Source organism: Oryx dammah, unplaced genomic scaffold (genome assembly GCF_014754425.2).
Source record: "Oryx dammah isolate SB20612 unplaced genomic scaffold, SCBI_Odam_1.1 HiC_scaffold_28, whole genome shotgun sequence".
NCBI classification, from domain to species: domain Eukaryota; kingdom Metazoa; phylum Chordata; class Mammalia; order Artiodactyla; family Bovidae; genus Oryx; species Oryx dammah.
In genome coordinates this window covers 45,579,897-45,596,514 of record NW_024070212.1, presented here as the reverse complement: position 1 = coordinate 45,596,514, position 16,618 = coordinate 45,579,897, and the positions used below count along the sequence as shown (strand labels likewise).

At 38.8% G+C, this 16,618-nt stretch overlaps 1 protein-coding gene across 1 annotated transcript; it reads left to right on the top strand.

The window, feature by feature from the left end:
* Positions 1–14,338: 14,338 nt before the first annotated feature.
* On the top strand, positions 14,339–16,020 carry LOC120856832 (elongation factor 1-alpha 1). Its single transcript, XM_040232252.1, has one exon. The coding sequence runs from the start codon at positions 14,403–14,405 to the stop codon at positions 15,789–15,791; it is 1,389 nt and encodes a 462-aa protein (XP_040088186.1). The 5' UTR covers positions 14,339–14,402; the 3' UTR covers positions 15,792–16,020.
* The last annotated feature ends 598 nt before the right edge of the window (positions 16,021–16,618 follow it).

Below are 16,618 nucleotides of genomic sequence, written 5' to 3'. Positions count from 1 at the left end.
TAAATGTGTGATATAGTAACTCCAGGTAAGCTGGGCTGAGCTGAAGATAGACCAAAATTATTTTTTCGTGTCTCAAACTATACAATAGTTCTTGCATTTCTATACACCCAAGACCTTGAGTCTACATGCCATAATCTTTGCCCCATTCACTTCACCATCCTCTCATTTCACCTCTGTTCTGATCTGGTTCTCTGGATAACAGAGGAAAGAAGAATCAAGTGGATAGGGTTTTCACATGGAAACTGGGAAGATGCAAATTTTGCCTCCTTTGCAATTTTGTCCAAGACCCTGTTAGCTGCTGCTGCTGCTGCTAAGTCGCTTCAGTTGTGTCCAATCCTGTGTGACCCCATAGACGGCAGCCCATCAGGTAACCCCGTCCCTGGGATTCTTCAGGCAAGAACATTGGAGTGGGTTGCCATTTCCTTCTCCAATGCATGAAAGTGAAAAGTCAAAGTGAAGTCACTCAGTCGTGTCTGACTCTTAGCGACCCCATGGGCTGCAGCCTACCAGGCTCCTCTGCCCATGGGATTTTCCAGGCAAGAGTACTGGAGTGGGTTGCCATTGCCTTTTCTGACCCTGATAGCAACTGATATAAAATGTCTGTGAGACTATCCATGTATATTTAGAAGGGGGAAAACTATGTTCCCTTTATTAACTTCAACATAGTAGGTGCAGTTTGAGGCATTTATATAGTGCTTGATATTGACCAAACATCTTAAAATTCTTTCATTCAACCCCCCTAATCTTATAAACTAAATATAATTATAATCCCATATCATAAATGGCAAATTAAAAATCAGAGAAAGAATGTAACATGCCCAGAATAACACAGACAGTAAGGGGCAGAGGCAAGACCTGGATGCACACGATGTCTTGATATCTTAATTTTTTTTTCTTTCAGGTTTATTGAGATATAATTGATATATACCATTGTACCATCTGAGCTGCAAGGCTTTCCTTGTGGCACAGACAGTAAAGAATCTGCCTGCAATGTGGAAGACCTGGGTTCAATCTCTGGGTCAGAAAGATCCCCTGGAGAAGGGCATAGCAACCCATTCCAGTATTCTCATCTGGAGAATCCTACAGGCGGAGGAACCTGGTGGGTTAGAGTCCACAGGGTCCCAAAAGAGTCAGACATGACTGAAGTGACTTAGCACACAATAATGTGCAGGTTAAAGGTGTGCAGCATAATGATTTGACTCACATACATCATGAAATGACTATCACAATAAGATTAGTGAACATTCATCATCTCATACAGATACCAAATTAAAGAAACAGAAAAATATTCCTTGTGATAACACTTAGGATTTACTCTCTTAATTTTCATATGTAACATACAGCAGGGTTAATTTTATTTATCATGTATATTACATCTTTAGTACTTATTTATCTTATAACTGGAAGTGTGTACCTTTTGACTTCTTCATCCAACTCTCCCTCCCACCCACACTCCCCCTCCTCTAACTACAAAACTGATCTCTTCCTGTGAGATTGTTTTTGAAGTATAACTGACCTACAAAACTATGTTAGTTCCTGCTACACAACATAGTGATTCAATATATTTATACACTTCAAGGGCTTCCCTGGTGGCTCAGACGGTAAAGAATCTGTCTGCAGTGCAGGAGACCTGGGTTCGATCCCTGGGTTGGGAAGATCCCCTGGAGGAAGGCATAGCATCCCACTTCAATATTCTTGCCTGGAGAATCCCCATGGACAGAGGAGCCTGGTGGGCTGCAATCCACAGGGTCGCAAAGAGTCAGACATGACTGAATGACTAAGTAAGGCACAGCACATACACTTCAAAATGATTACCATGATAAGTCTAATAAGATATGTCACCATAGTTACTGACTGCATTCCCTACATTGTACATTTCATACCTGCAGCATTTATTTTGCAACTTAAAGTTGTTACCTCTTAATCTCACTCATCTATTTCTCACCTCCACCATCCCCTCCCTTCTGGCAACCACCTGTTTATTCTCTGTATCCATAACTGCTTCTGTTTTGTTATGTTTGCTCATTTTTTTGTTGTTGTTGTTGTTTTAGATTCCATACATAAGCAAATTTTTGTCTTTCTGTATGTAAAAGACATACATTATTTGTCTTTCTCTAATTTATTTCACTTAGCATAAAACCCTCTGGGTCTATCCAGGTTCTTTATTCTACAACCAGATTCCTGTATAATGCAAGGTTTCCCAGATGGAATAGGTCACTTCCCTCAGTGAGACCAGGAACATATGTATATATTCTCTCAGAGTGCCATTTCTTTTTAGAGCTTTTCAAATATAGCCCTAAAATGCGAGCGTCTGCAGATTCTAAGCTTTGAGTGGATGGAACTGCACACACATATGCCTATTTAGTGCCAGGACATTCTTTTACTGTTGCTCCCCTGTCTTTAGCAACAATCCAAGAACAAAGACCTCTAATCCCATTTCAAATTTTCACTGCATCAGGGTCAGCCTCTCTCTCTCTCTCTCTCTCTCTCTCTCTCTTTTTTTAAACCAAAGTCATAAATGCATTCTGCACAGTCTTAAACCAAATAATATCCATCCCATACAGACTGGGTCTGACTTCACTATTATTGCTTTTTTTTTTTTTTTTTTTTTTAGGCCCATAACTGTCTTAAATTACTGTTCCCTCCACCAGCAGCAATGCTGTAAGATTTTCAGGGACAAGACTTTACTGCCTACCACTGCTTCCTGCTTTATTGTCACTGGCAATTTCAATTCATTTCATTTCTGTGTCACTATCACTCCAACTTCTATCTTCAGCTCTGTGTGGTGTCCTGAAGTTCCGAGTTAATGTATAAACCTTTGCTTTAATAGAAAAATAATGTTCTTTGACTTTTTCTCTAATAGAGAGCCAGGCAAGGCCAATCTCAAAATTTAGCAAAAATAAGGCTCTTCACTCTTTGTGTGAGTTATAGGGAGGGAAAGATTATCATCTACCTACCACATAATAAAAAAACAGAATTGTTAGGAAATAAGTGGATTAGGGTTTTTTGTTTTGTTTTGTTTTTGAGGGCAGACTTCAGTTTCTTGTCTTTTTATTGATTGGATGGACTTATGACTTCAGGTAAAGGTTTTACTCTCTCTAAGTTCGTTCCTCCTCTCTCCCTCCATGCCCATGTGAAAACTGAGATACAGCTATTGCCATTTATTTTCCGCTCAGGGATGCTTTAAGTTTGAGCCCAATGGAAAAGAACATAGTACAAATTGTTACTGCTGACAATGGATCTGATCTTGTATTGAGCTAAGATGAACAAAACGGTCTCTAGGGAAGAGAAAGGTTCACCTATGTGAAGTAAATGAATTTCTCCATGGCTCTAGGGAATGGTGAGATTGTTGTATGGTATACTGATGCCCCCAAAAGTTTATTATCTTCAGTCCATTTGTGGATAACTTGCCTGACTTGATATCGAACCCAGTCAATAATAATGTCTTTTTGGATTTACACAGGAACATTGGATAATATGTGTAATCCTTTGTTTTTGCTTTAGTATCAGTAACAATCTTGTACCAGTCATAATAGAAAAGGTGGCTATTTCTTAGAGTCAGCGTACTTTGCTCTCCTCCTTGGTCTAGGCTTGTGGGTGAACAGAACCTGAGTTGACACCTAAAAGTGAAAATAAGGGGTGAAGAGGAGGGAAACAGAAGGCAACAAAACCATAAATGTTTTCGATAGCAGAACTTTCCTACCTCTCAGTATCTGTTCCAAGCTTTCTCTCTTCAAGGAAAATGCACTGAAGGAAAAGAAGGAAATCAATCATAAAGAACTTTGGGGAGAGTAAGAGATTTAAAACTATAGTTCTTTCTGGGCAACTGATAGAGTTTCTGGAAATAAACCATGGAAAGGATGAGTCATATGACTTATGGTCTTTACACTCTGTAACACTTGAGTCACTGACATAGAACTGAATGAATCAATCCATGTTAGAAATAGGATCTTTCCTGGAAAACCCAACTGTATGACTTTATTATTTCTGCCTGTATCTGAGAATGAAAACTTATCACTTGCAGCTTCTACCTCTCTTTTCACGCAGAAAATATATTAAACAAATATTTATATCATGATAATAATGAGCCTGGAATTTTCTCAAGCACTTGGAAAATTACAAGTTAGTCATTGGTAGAATGACTTTTATTACAGGTTACCTGAGTCTTCAAAATTGTCCATTCTTTATTTAACTTATAAGGAAATAGCTTTTCATTTTCAGGCTATATAATTTGCACAGTAAAATTGAAAATTTAAGAAAGCAAATGGCATTTTTTCCTTTAATCTTATAAATGCTACTTTACTGTTTGTTCTCAATATATGTTAAAATTTAAATTTTCCCAATTCCTACTCCTTTCATTTCAAAATTGTGCCATTCCCAGATGATACAGAACTTTATATTGCTAGATATATTTATCTTATACAGATTTGTTTTCTCTTATTATTTGGTCTTAACTTTACAGTAAGTGAAATGCAAAAAAATAGCAGCTACTGAACACTTGGAATAATTATTTTTTCTATCAACAAGATTCTTTGTACTAATGGTAAACAAGTGTGCACACTGATAGGGACTAATCAATCAAGACATTTTTTGGCTATTAGTAACATAAGACTCCAACTGAAATTTATATAAATTATAAAAAATAAGTTGCATCACAGATCAAGTGTTTGGCAATAGGCTGTTCTGGACTTAATTCAGCAACTCAATGATGTCAGTTTTCTCTGCAGTTCTCTTGGATTTTGCTCATGGTCCCTATATGGCTATAACAGAACCAAGTATTAATAGCATAGCCTTACACAACAATATTCAAAGATAAAAATGCTGCATTTTTATCAGGCATCCCTTTTTAAAGTCAAGAAAAACTTTCCAAGGTGATCTCAGAAGACATCATCTTCTATTTCATTGACTGGCATATTATCACATGTTCATGTCTTTTGCTAACATGGGGATGAAATTATCATGATTGACTTCAACATTCCTCTAAGTTTAGAAAATAAGCCATGAAGCAATTGAGGACCTAAGGATCAAAAAAATTCAGGATTCTATCATGAAGAAAGAAGGTGGGAGCTATTTACCAATAGTGTGGATCATATTGAGGAAATGCATAAAAAGATAGGGACAGTAAGGCTAGGAAGAGTGGGAGCTGTTACCATGCCTACAGTGAAGAGTCAAGGGCAGAGAGAAAAGGCTCTATAGCCTGGGCTACCTGTTAGGAGTTGTTCCCTTTCATACAGCAAGGTAGCCAGTTCACTATAATTCTGTGGGGAGGAGCCAGGGAAATAAATCCCTCAGCCTAACTCTCCTTCTTCTCTCTAGTCTCCTCTATTGACAGAACCCACCCAGGAGACAGAGCATGGAATCCAATAATTCATTCAATACATCTGCCTCCAGAGACACAGGAGTGTAGAGTTTGAGGAAGACAGAAGTCATCTATCAAAAATCTTGTTTTTTGTTTTGTTTTTTCTTTAAATATGAATTTATTTATTTTAATTGGAGGCTAATTACTTTACAATATTGTAGTGGTTTTGCCTTACATTGACATGAATCCACCATGGGTGTACATGTGTTCCCCATCCTGAACCCCTTCCCACCTCCCTCCCCATCCCATCCCTCTGGGTCATCCCAGTGCACCAGCCCTAAGCACCCTGTCTCGTACATCAAACCTGGATTGGTGATCCATTTCACATACAATAATATACATGTTTCAATGCCATTCTCCCAAATCATCCTTCCTTCACCATCTCCCACAGAGTCCAAAATACTGTTCTATACATCTGTGTCTCTTTTGCTGTCTCACATATAGGGTTATCATTACCATCTTTCTAAATTCCATATATATGCATTAGTATACTGTATTGGTGTTTTTCTTTCTGGCTTACTTCACTCTATGTAATAGGCTCCAGTTTTATCCACCTCATTAGAACTGATTCAAACATATTCTTTTTAATGGCTGAGTAATATTCCATTGTGTATATGTACCACAGTTTTCTTATCTATTCGTCTACTGATGGACATCTAGGTTGCTTCCATGTCCTGGCTATTATAAACAGTGCTGCGATGAACATTGGGGTACATGTGTCTCTTTCAATCCTGGTTTCCCAGCAGTGGGATTGCTAGGTCATATAGCAGTTCTATTTCCAGTTTTTTAAGGAATCTCCATACTGTTCTCCATAGTGGCTGTACTAGTTTGCATTCCCACCAACAGTGTAAGAGGGTTCCCTTTTCTCCACACCCTCTCCAGCATCTATTGCTTGTAGACTTTTGGATAACAGCCATTCTGACTGGTGTGAAAAGGCACCTCATTGTGGTTTTGATTTGCATTTCTCTGATAATGAGTGATGTTGAGCGTCTTTTCATGTGTTTGTTAGCCATCTGTATGTCCTCTTTGGAGAAATGTCTGTTTAGTTCTTTGGCCCATTTTTTGATTGGGTCGTTTGTTTTTCTGGAATTGAGCTGCAGGAGTTGCTTGTATATTTTTGAGATTAATTATTTGTCAGTTGCTTCATTGGCTATTATTTTCTTCCATTCTGAAGGCTGTCTTTTCACCTTGCTTATAGTTTCCTTTGTTGTGCAGAAGCTTTTAAGTTTAATTAGGTCCCATTTGTTTATTTTTGCTTCTATTTCCAATACTCTGGGAGGTGGGTCATAGAGGATCCTGCTGTGATTTATGTCAGAGAGTGTTTTGCTTATGTTTTCCTCTAGGAGTTTTATAGTTTCTGGTCTTACATTTAAATCTTTAATCTATTTTGAGTTTATTTCGTGTATTGTGTTAGAAAATGTCCTAGTTTCATTCTTTTACAAGTGGTTGACCAGTTTTCCCAGCACCGCTTGTTAAAGAGATTGTCTTTTCTCCATTGTATATTCTTGTCTCCTTTGTCAAATATAAGGTGTCCATAGGTGCATGGATTTATCTCTGGGCTTTCTATTTTGTTCCATTGATCTATATTTCTGTCTTTATACCAGTACCATACTGTCTTGATGACTGTGGCTTTGTAGTAGAGCCTGAAATCAGGCAGGTTGATTCCTCCAGTTCCATTCTTCTTTTTCAAGATTGCTTTGGCTATTCGGGTTTGTTTGTTTGTTTGTTTGTTTTGTATTTCCGTACAAATTGTGAAATTATTTGTTCTAGTTCTCTGAAAAATACCGTTGGTAGCTTGATAGGGATTGCATTGAATCTATAGATTGCTTTGAGTAGTATACTCATTTTCACTATATTGATTCTTCAGATCCATGAACATGGTATATTTCTCCATCTATTTGTGTCCTCTTTGATTTCTTTCAAAAGTGTTTTATAGTTTTCTATATATAGGTCTTTTGTTTCTTTAGATAGATATATTCCTAAGTATTTTATTCTTTTCATTGAAATGGTGAGTGAGATTGTTTCCTTAATTTCTCTTTCTGTTTTCTCATTGTTAGTGTATAGGAATGCAAGGGATTTATGTGTGTTAATTTTATATCCTGCAACTTTACTATATTCATTAATTAGCTATAGTAATTTTCATGTGGAGTCTTTAGGGTTTTCTATGTAGAGGATCATATCATAGGCAAACAGTGAGAGTTTTACTTCTTCTTTTCCAATCTGGATTCCTTTTATTTATTTATTTTTTTTTCCTGCTCTGATTGCTGTGGCCAAAACTTCCAAAACTATGTTGAATAATAGTGGTGAGAGTGGACCCCCTTGTCTTGTTCCTTACTTTAGGGGAAATGCTTTCAATTTTTCGCCATTGAGGATAATGTTTGCTGTGGGTTTGTCATATATAGCTTTTATTATGTTGAGGTATGTTCCTTCTATTCCTGCTTTCTGGAGGGTTTTTATCATAAATGGATGTTGAATTTTGTCAAAGGCTTTCTCTGTATCTATTGAAATAATCATATAGTTTTTATCTTTCAATTTGTTAATGTGGTGTATTACATTGATTGATTTGTGAATATTGAAGAATCCTTGCATCCCTGGGATAAAGCCCATTTGGTCATGATGTATGATCTTTTTAATATGTTGTTGGATTCTGTTTGCTAGAATTTTGTTAAGGATTTTTGCATCTATGTTCATCAGTGATATTGGCCTGCAGTTTTCTTTTTTTGTGTGGTATCTTTGTATGGTTTTGGTGTTAAAGTGATGGTGGAATCATAGAATGAGTTTGGAAGTTTACCTTCCTCTGTAATTTTCTGGAAGAGTTTGAGTAGGATAGGTGTTAGCTCTTCTCTAAATTTTTGGTAGAATTCAACTGTGAAGCTATCTGGTCCTGGGCTTTTGTTTGCTGGAAGATTTCTGATCACAGTTTCAATTTCTGTATTTGTGATGGGTCTGTTAAGATTTTCTATTTCTTCCTGATTCAGTTTTGGAAAGTTGTACATTTCTAAGAATTTGTCCATTTCTTTCAAGTTGTCCATTTTATTGGCATATAGTTGCTGATAGTAGCCTCTTATGATCCTTTGTATTTCTATTTTGTCTGTTGTGATTTCTCCATTTGCATTTCTAATTTTGTTGATTTGATTCTTCTTCCTTTGTCTCTTGATGAGTCTGGCTAATGGTCTGTCAATTTTATTTAACTTCTCAAACAACCAGCTTTTGGCTTTGTTGATTTTTGCTATGGTCCCTTTTGTTTCTTTTGCATTTATTTCTGCCCTAATATTTAAGATTTCTTTCCTTCTACTAACCCTGGGATTCTTCATTTCTTCCTTTTCTAGTGCTTTAGGTATAGAGTTAGGTTATTTATTTGATTTTTTTCTTGTTTCTTGAGGTAAACCTGTATTGCTATGAATCTTCCCCTTAGCACTGCTTTTACAGTGTCCCATAGGTTTTGGGTTGTTGTGTCTTCAATTGAAGAAGAAGATGCAACAATTATTAATATATATGCACCAAACATGGGAGCACCACAATATGTAAGGCAAATGATAACAAGTATGAAATGGGAAATTAACAATAACACAATAATGGTGAGGGACTTTAATACCCCACTCACACCTATGGATAGATAAACTAAACAGAAAATTAACAAGGACACACAAACTTTAAATGATGCAATAGATCAGTTAGACCTAATTGATATCTATAGATCATTTCACACCAAAACAATGAATTTCACTTTTTTCTCAAGTGCACATGGATCCTTCTCCAGGATAGATCACATCCTGGGCCATAAATCTAGCCTAGGTAAATTCAAAAGAATTGAAATCATTCCAAGCATCTTTTTCTGATCACAATGCAATAAGATTAGATGTCAATTACAGGAGAAAAACTATTAAAAATTCCAACATATGGAAGCTGAACAACACGCTGCTGAATATCACAACTCTTGTTAACTGAGCACCTATCCTGTTCCAAGTAGTATGATAAGCAATTGGCATGAATCAAACAGGGACTCAGTATGGCAACAATGGAAAGAACATATTTTCCATTACACACTCAGAAAGAGATAGTAGCACTGTTTGTAAATATGCTGTGAGGTTAAATGATATGGGAAATGCCCAAGATAGAGTGGAGGAAGCATGGAGTAATAGTGGTCAAATACCATGAATTCAAGGAAAGGGGAGATTCCCCACACCTGTGAAGAGGGTGGAGGTTTCATTTGTTTTTGTAAATTATAAAGATCCACACCCAACCTAGTTTTAACTCTGTCAGGAAATGTGTTATACATTTATTAGCTCTGTCTCAGGATGGAGGAGGGGAATGTTGCATGCTGTACCTTGGGTTGTTAATGCTTAAGCTCCCAGCCATCACAAAGACTCCTACACCCAAGCTTGACACAGAAATAGCAGGGCTGCTCATGTTTGAATGGATCATGTGGACTTAAACACTGAGCATCTAAATAACACTACAGTGAGTTTTTTCCTTCTTTCCAGCCACAAAATTAGACTCAGACTCTTGGGGAACATTTATCTGTGACCAGAGGCAGAGAAGAACAAATATGAAGGAAAATGACTGCCTCAGTATTCTAGAGGATGACTGTTAGTAAACTGAGATTAATTTTTATTTAGAAAAATAATATGACATTTCTTATACCCAAGTGTGAGGGAATAAATCAATATCCTCAATACTTAGATCATTTGCTTTATCATATCAACTTTGTGAAGGAAGAATTGCTATCTCTCTTTTTATCAATAATGAAAGTATGTTTAAAGAGTTCCCACAATTTGGCTATGATCATGGGACTTGTACTTGGGAAAATGTGCTTCAGGGTCTCTGCTCTCAATCACTTTCCTATTTCACTCAGCATTGACTTGGATAGGGGTTTCTTCTCCGGGCAACACAGAGCACTCTGCACAACACACCTCATAATTCCATTGGATAGTATTTGTTGCTACTGGTATTTGCTGCTTTAAATAAATAGCAACATAACAGAGGTTATAGCCACCATCCCAGGATCACCCCAGCTGATACTTATATTTGATTTCTGCAACATAGCCAAAACTGCCACCACCACTCCCCATTACAATTTTCTAGACAAGAAAACCGAATTTTAAAGAAAGACAGAAAGAAAGAAGGTAAAAAGAAAAGTTATCTAACTTAAGGAACCAAGACAAGGTTCCTTAAAACTCTTCCTCCAAAAAACTCTTCAACTCCTAGTTCAGTATTCCAAACTCTGTTTGTTTTACACACAATAATTTTTTAAATCACAAACCAAAACATTGGTTTCTTATTTCTAGAGCACAGACAGTGATTCAGTGTTTGTGCAATGAGACTGAAAAGGCAAAGAGCTCTGTATGTATCAGTGTGAGAATGCCGACACACTGCTAATGGACGCTAGAGAATGGGCAAATGTCAGACAAGGATCAGTGAATTTGAGGATAACTTACCTTTTCAATATGGATCCAAATCCTTAGTACAAACTTCTATTATGCCATGTCTGTCATAACACTGCTCAATTCCATCAACAAAGTGAAGGAATGGCAAGATTTCTAGTTCCTACTAGGACCACAATTCCCACCTTAAATGCTACATCTGTAACATAAGACTTTTCTTCTGGTCTGTATTATTACAGCCCAAAGACCCTTCTCTTTTCACCTTCTCTGATCTGCCTCTTCTTGGTTTACTTATCTTAATTGATGTCATTGTTAATCCCTCAGTTTCCCAAGAACAAAATTTGAGTAGTCACCCTTGAAACTTATTTTCCATGACCCCTCAGAGCCATTGTCAGCTCTAGTCTATTTTTGAAATGACCATTAAATCAGACCCTTCTATCCTTTTCCCACCATCATCATTGTAGGTGGCACTAGTGATAAAGAACCTGCCTGTCCAATACAGAAGCTGAAGGAGATGTGGGTTCATTCTCTGGATTGGGAAGATCCCCTGGAGGAGGGCATGGCAACCAGCTCTAGTATTCTTGCTTGGAGAATCGAGAGGAGCCTGGTGGGCTACTGTTCATAGCACCACAAAGAGTCTGACATGACTAAAGTTACTTAGCATGCATGCACAATCCAATATTAGATCTTCTCTCACTTGACCTTGGCTGACTCTGTTTGTTCTCTTTACCTAAGTCCCACTCTAATTTATTATATATGCTCCTACCAGAGTTACTTTCATAAAAAAATTTTGATGACATCAACTTCCTTGCTTAAAAATGTGTTCAGTGATATTCACCTATTTGTTAAAACCTAGGTTCCTGGGAATAGCCCACAAGCCCTTCACAATCCGATGCCAACTTCCCTTACCAGCCCTATCTCTTCCCATCCTCTGTCCTCTGCTTATATTCTCATCCTAATAACTTTCCTTAAGTCCCTGATTGCATAATTCTGTGGTTTTGCACATCCATTCACTCTGCCTTCACTTTTTTCTCTGTCTAAATTCTCCAAAATTTTCTTTGAAACAAGTTGCAATATCATCTCCCTGGTGAAATTTTCTGACTCTGTAAGCATGTTAGTCAATCCTGTGTCAGGATTATAGCTGTACTTTGACATGCAACTAGGGGTAACAGCTGGAATTTAACCCATGTTTATGGTGAGATCCAGCTATATCTTGGCAAGCCTGGCAGCCTGGAAAGGAAAATCTATGGAAGCTGTTTGCATGTAAGGCCAGCTGCCTTATAAGTGTCAAACCCAGACTCTGACCAGATCCAATTTGAGGGTCAGGGGTGGGCAGTGATGTGAACACAACATTGTTGTGTTTCTCAGGCTTCCCCTGGTTCATCACTACTTTAAGCTGCTGTCTAAGTCTTTGGAAATTAAAGTTGCATGAGGTGAGGTGAGGTGAAGTTGCTCAGTCGTGTCCAACTCTTTGCAACCCTGTGGACTGTAGCCTACCAGGCTTCTCCATCCATGGGATTCTCCAGGCAAGAATACTGGAGTGAGTTGCCATTTCCTTCTCCAGGGAATCTTCCTGACCCAGGGATCGAACCCGGGTTTCCCACATTGGAAGCAGTTGCATAGAAAAATACAAAGTTATCTCGTTGACAGTTATGTGGGCCACCAAAATCATGGCTCACAGATGGTTTGATCTTAACCACCAAAAGCAAAGTCATTTTCCTTAGAATTGTATAGAAGCAGCTGTATGGTTCACTGATTTGACTCTAGAAGCTAGAAGCAGCTTTGGAAGTTGCAGTGCTAAAAGTGTCCACTTCCTGTCTCTCTGTGGTAGCAATGGGGAGCAGAGGAAGAGAAAGATAGAACTCGAAAACCCATCCCATGGGGCTGTAGGACAAGAAGAGGTTTCAGTTGAAATTACCCCTGAAGGGTACTGAAGCAAGAAAAAAGTGAGGACTGCCAGAGGATAGTTCCAAAAGACTATCAAGAAACCTAAATAAGATACACCTTAGGCAATTTCATCCCTTACTTTAACACTTGTTCATGTGTCTGCTCTGTGCATTCACCATTCCAGATGCCAAGGACATGGCAGAGCACAAAATGTGAAGATAAGTAATAACTCCACAAGGACAGAAAAATTTCATTTCTGATGTCAGTGGGTGCAATGAAAAAACAAAGGGTCTGCTGTAATAGAGGACAGGAACAGAATGTGTCTTGTTGAGGAGAGGTCATTTGAGCTCAAACCTAAAAAAATTAAAAAAAAAAATCAACCATGTGACTAACTTGGGAGAAGAACATTCCAAGTATAGAGAACAGTTAAGTTCAAAGACCTTAAGATAATAATAAGCTTGACATTTCATAGACTAGAAAGAAGGTCATTGTAGAAACTAGTGGTCAAGTGAGAGTTGTATGGGATGATTCATGGAGATAAACAGATGTTGAGTCATGTAGGAACTTCCAGAGCATGTTCAGGACCTTGGACTTCATTCTGAGTATAACGGGAAGCTATTGGAGGTTTTAGCAAGGAATGGACATGATCTGAATTTTGTTTTTAAAGATTCACTATAACATTTCAGCAGAGAATGGAATGTGGAGGGAAGAGGCAGCAGAAGGGGAAGCAGAGAGACTAGTGTAGAGGCTACTGCAGTATTTCAGGCAAACAATGGTGTGTGTTCAGATAGAGACAGCTGTGGGAAAGGGAGAAAAACATGGTGGACTTGAAACATATATTGCAGATACGATAGACAGGATTGGCGGGTACACTGGATGTCAGGGTGGAAAAGGCTGCAGAATAATAAAACATAGCATGGTTTACAGCTAGAGCAACTCTTAGAGAAATGACTGTTGGAAAAGGAAGAGCTGGAAGCAACAGTGTATTGGAAGAGGAGGAAAATTGGGCTGTTAATTTTGTGACCTATTAGAAATCCAGAGGACTTTTCAGGTAGGCAATTGGATTAAAAAAAAAATCTGAAGGAACAGGATAAAGTTTCATGGGTACAAAGTTTAGGAGCCATCAGACAATCATGGGTATTTAGTGAGAATAGTTCCAGAACTAAGTAAGGGAGAATTGGGGAAGTAAACAGGTTCTACAACCACATATGGGAGTTATTTGTCAGATAACATTAATGGTTCTTGAAGTGAAAGTCGCTCAGTTGTGTCCATCTCTTTGCCACCCCATGAGCTGTAGTCCATGGAATTCTCTAGGCCAGAATACTAGAATGGGTAGCCTTTCCCTTATCCAGGGGATCTTCCCAACCCAGGAATCCAACCCAGGTCTTCCACATTGCAGGTAGCTTCTTTACCAGGTGAACCACAAGGGAAGCCCTAATGTTTCCTAGAGATAATTAACAGGGAATGCTCATTAAGAACTGAAGGCAATGTATGTGGTACCAAGCCATAAAGAACAGAGGACCAAAGCCAGAAAATGTTATCAAATCTGTTTTCTTTTTGCTTCCCTAACTTGTGACTTTATAGCTCCCGAATATTCCACCTGCTTTTCCTTGAAGATGTAACATTTTGTTCAGTCTTTGAACTTCTGTGGCATCTCCTTTTGTGATTACAGTAACACTGTCTAGGCAGAATTGGAAAAAATTCAGCTTTTCGCAACGGGTTTGCCGCCAGGACACAGGTGTCGTGAAAACCACCGTTAAACCTAAGCCAAAATGGGAAAGGAGAAGACCCACATCAACATCGTTGTCATTGGGCACGTAGATTCAGGGAAGTCTACCACGACTGGCCATCTGATCTACAAATGTGGCGGGATCGACAAGAGAACAATTGAAAAGTTCGAGAAGGAGGCTGCCGAGATGGGAAAGGGCTCCTTCAAATATGCCTGGGTCTTGGACAAACTGAAAGCTGAACGTGAGCGTGGTATCACCATTGATATCTCCCTGTGGAAATTTGAGACCAGCAAGTACTATGTTACCATCATTGATGCCCCAGGACACAGAGACTTCATCAAAAACATGATTACAGGCACATCCCAGGCTGACTGTGCTGTCCTGATTGTTGCTGCTGGTGTTGGTGAATTTGAAGCCGGTATCTCCAAGAACGGGCAGACCCGTGAGCATGCCCTTCTGGCTTATACCCTGGGTGTGAAACAACTAATTGTTGGCGTTAACAAAATGGATTCCACTGAGCCACCTTATAGCCAGAAGAGATACGAGGAAATTGTTAAGGAAGTCAGCACCTACATTAAGAAAATTGGCTACAACCCCGACACAGTAGCATTTGTGCCAATTTCTGGCTGGAATGGTGACAACATGCTGGAGCCAAGTGCTAATATGCCATGGTTCAAGGGATGGAAAGTCACCCGTAAGGACGGCAATGCCAGTGGAACCACCCTGCTTGAAGCTCTGGATTGCATCCTGCCACCAACTCGCCCAACTGACAAACCCTTGCGTTTGCCTCTCCAGGATGTCTATAAAATTGGTGGTATTGGTACTGTCCCTGTGGGTCGTGTGGAGACTGGTGTTCTCAAACCTGGCATGGTGGTCACCTTTGCTCCAGTCAATGTAACAACTGAGGTGAAGTCTGTAGAAATGCACCATGAAGCACTGAGTGAAGCCCTTCCTGGGGACAATGTGGGCTTCAATGTCAAGAACGTGTCTGTCAAAGATGTCCGTCGTGGCAATGTGGCTGGTGACAGCAAAAATGATCCACCCATGGAAGCTGCTGGCTTCACAGCTCAGGTGATTATTTTGAACCATCCAGGCCAGATCAGTGCTGGATATGCACCTGTGCTGGATTGTCACACAGCTCACATTGCTTGCAAGTTTGCTGAGCTGAAGGAGAAGATTGATCGTCGTTCTGGGAAAAAGCTGGAAGATGGCCCTAAATTCTTGAAATCTGGTGACGCTGCCATCGTTGATATGGTTCCTGGCAAGCCTATGTGTGTCGAGAGCTTCTCTGATTATCCTCCCCTGGGCCGTTTTGCTGTGCGTGACATGAGACAGACAGTCGCTGTGGGTGTCATCAAAGCAGTGGACAAGAAGGCAGCTGGAGCTGGCAAGGTCACCAAGTCTGCCCAGAAAGCTCAGAAGGCTAAATGAATATTATCCCCAATACCTGCCACCCCAGTCTTAATCAGTGGTGGAAGAACGGTCTCAGAACTGTTTGTCTCAATTGGCCATTTAAGTTTAATAGTAAAAGACTGGTTAATGATAACAATGCATCGTAAAACCTTCAGAAGGAAAGGAGAATGTTTTTGTGGACCATATGTTTTGTGTGTGGCAGTTTAAGTTATTAGTTTTTAAAATCAGTACTTTTTAATGAAAACAACTTGACCAAAAATCTGTCACAGAATTTGAGACCCATTAAAAAAAGTTTAATGAGAAAAAAAAAAAAAAAAGAAAAAATTCAGCAGTTATTTAATGAGCAACTTATGATTCAAGAAGGATACATATAGAACAGTAAAATTTCTTGTTAAGGTATTAATTTCTAAAGCTAAAAAGGCAAAATTTCAATAACCAAAAATTATTCTTGAAAACCTCCTAAATTGCCCATATGAAACAGAACAAATGGTTTTAGATACCAATACTGTACAGATTCCCATAAAGTCCAAAGCGGAATACTTTTCCTCTAACACTAACAGACTGATATGGTTATACCAGATGAAGCTGTACAGTGTACCCCAAAATAGCAGAGGTAGAATTAAACTCATAAGTGTTCAAAGGATGTATGAAATGATTCCACATTATCTAGTCCTGGTTTAAGAGTATTTGTGGTCAGATATTCAGACAATAAAGGAGATTTTTCCGGTAATGATGGGGAGGAGCTTTATATAGTAAGCTGTCAAGAATCGTAAGACACAGAAATGAGGCTGCTGAGAATATGTGTCTGGTTCAGGACCAAATATTGAATTTGCATATTACTGAAC

Excerpts from the sequence above, each read along its gene's own strand:
- LOC120856832 (XM_040232252.1), top strand. The coding sequence starts at position 14,403 with ATGGGAAAGGAGAAGACCCACATCAACATCGTTGTCATTGGGCACGTA.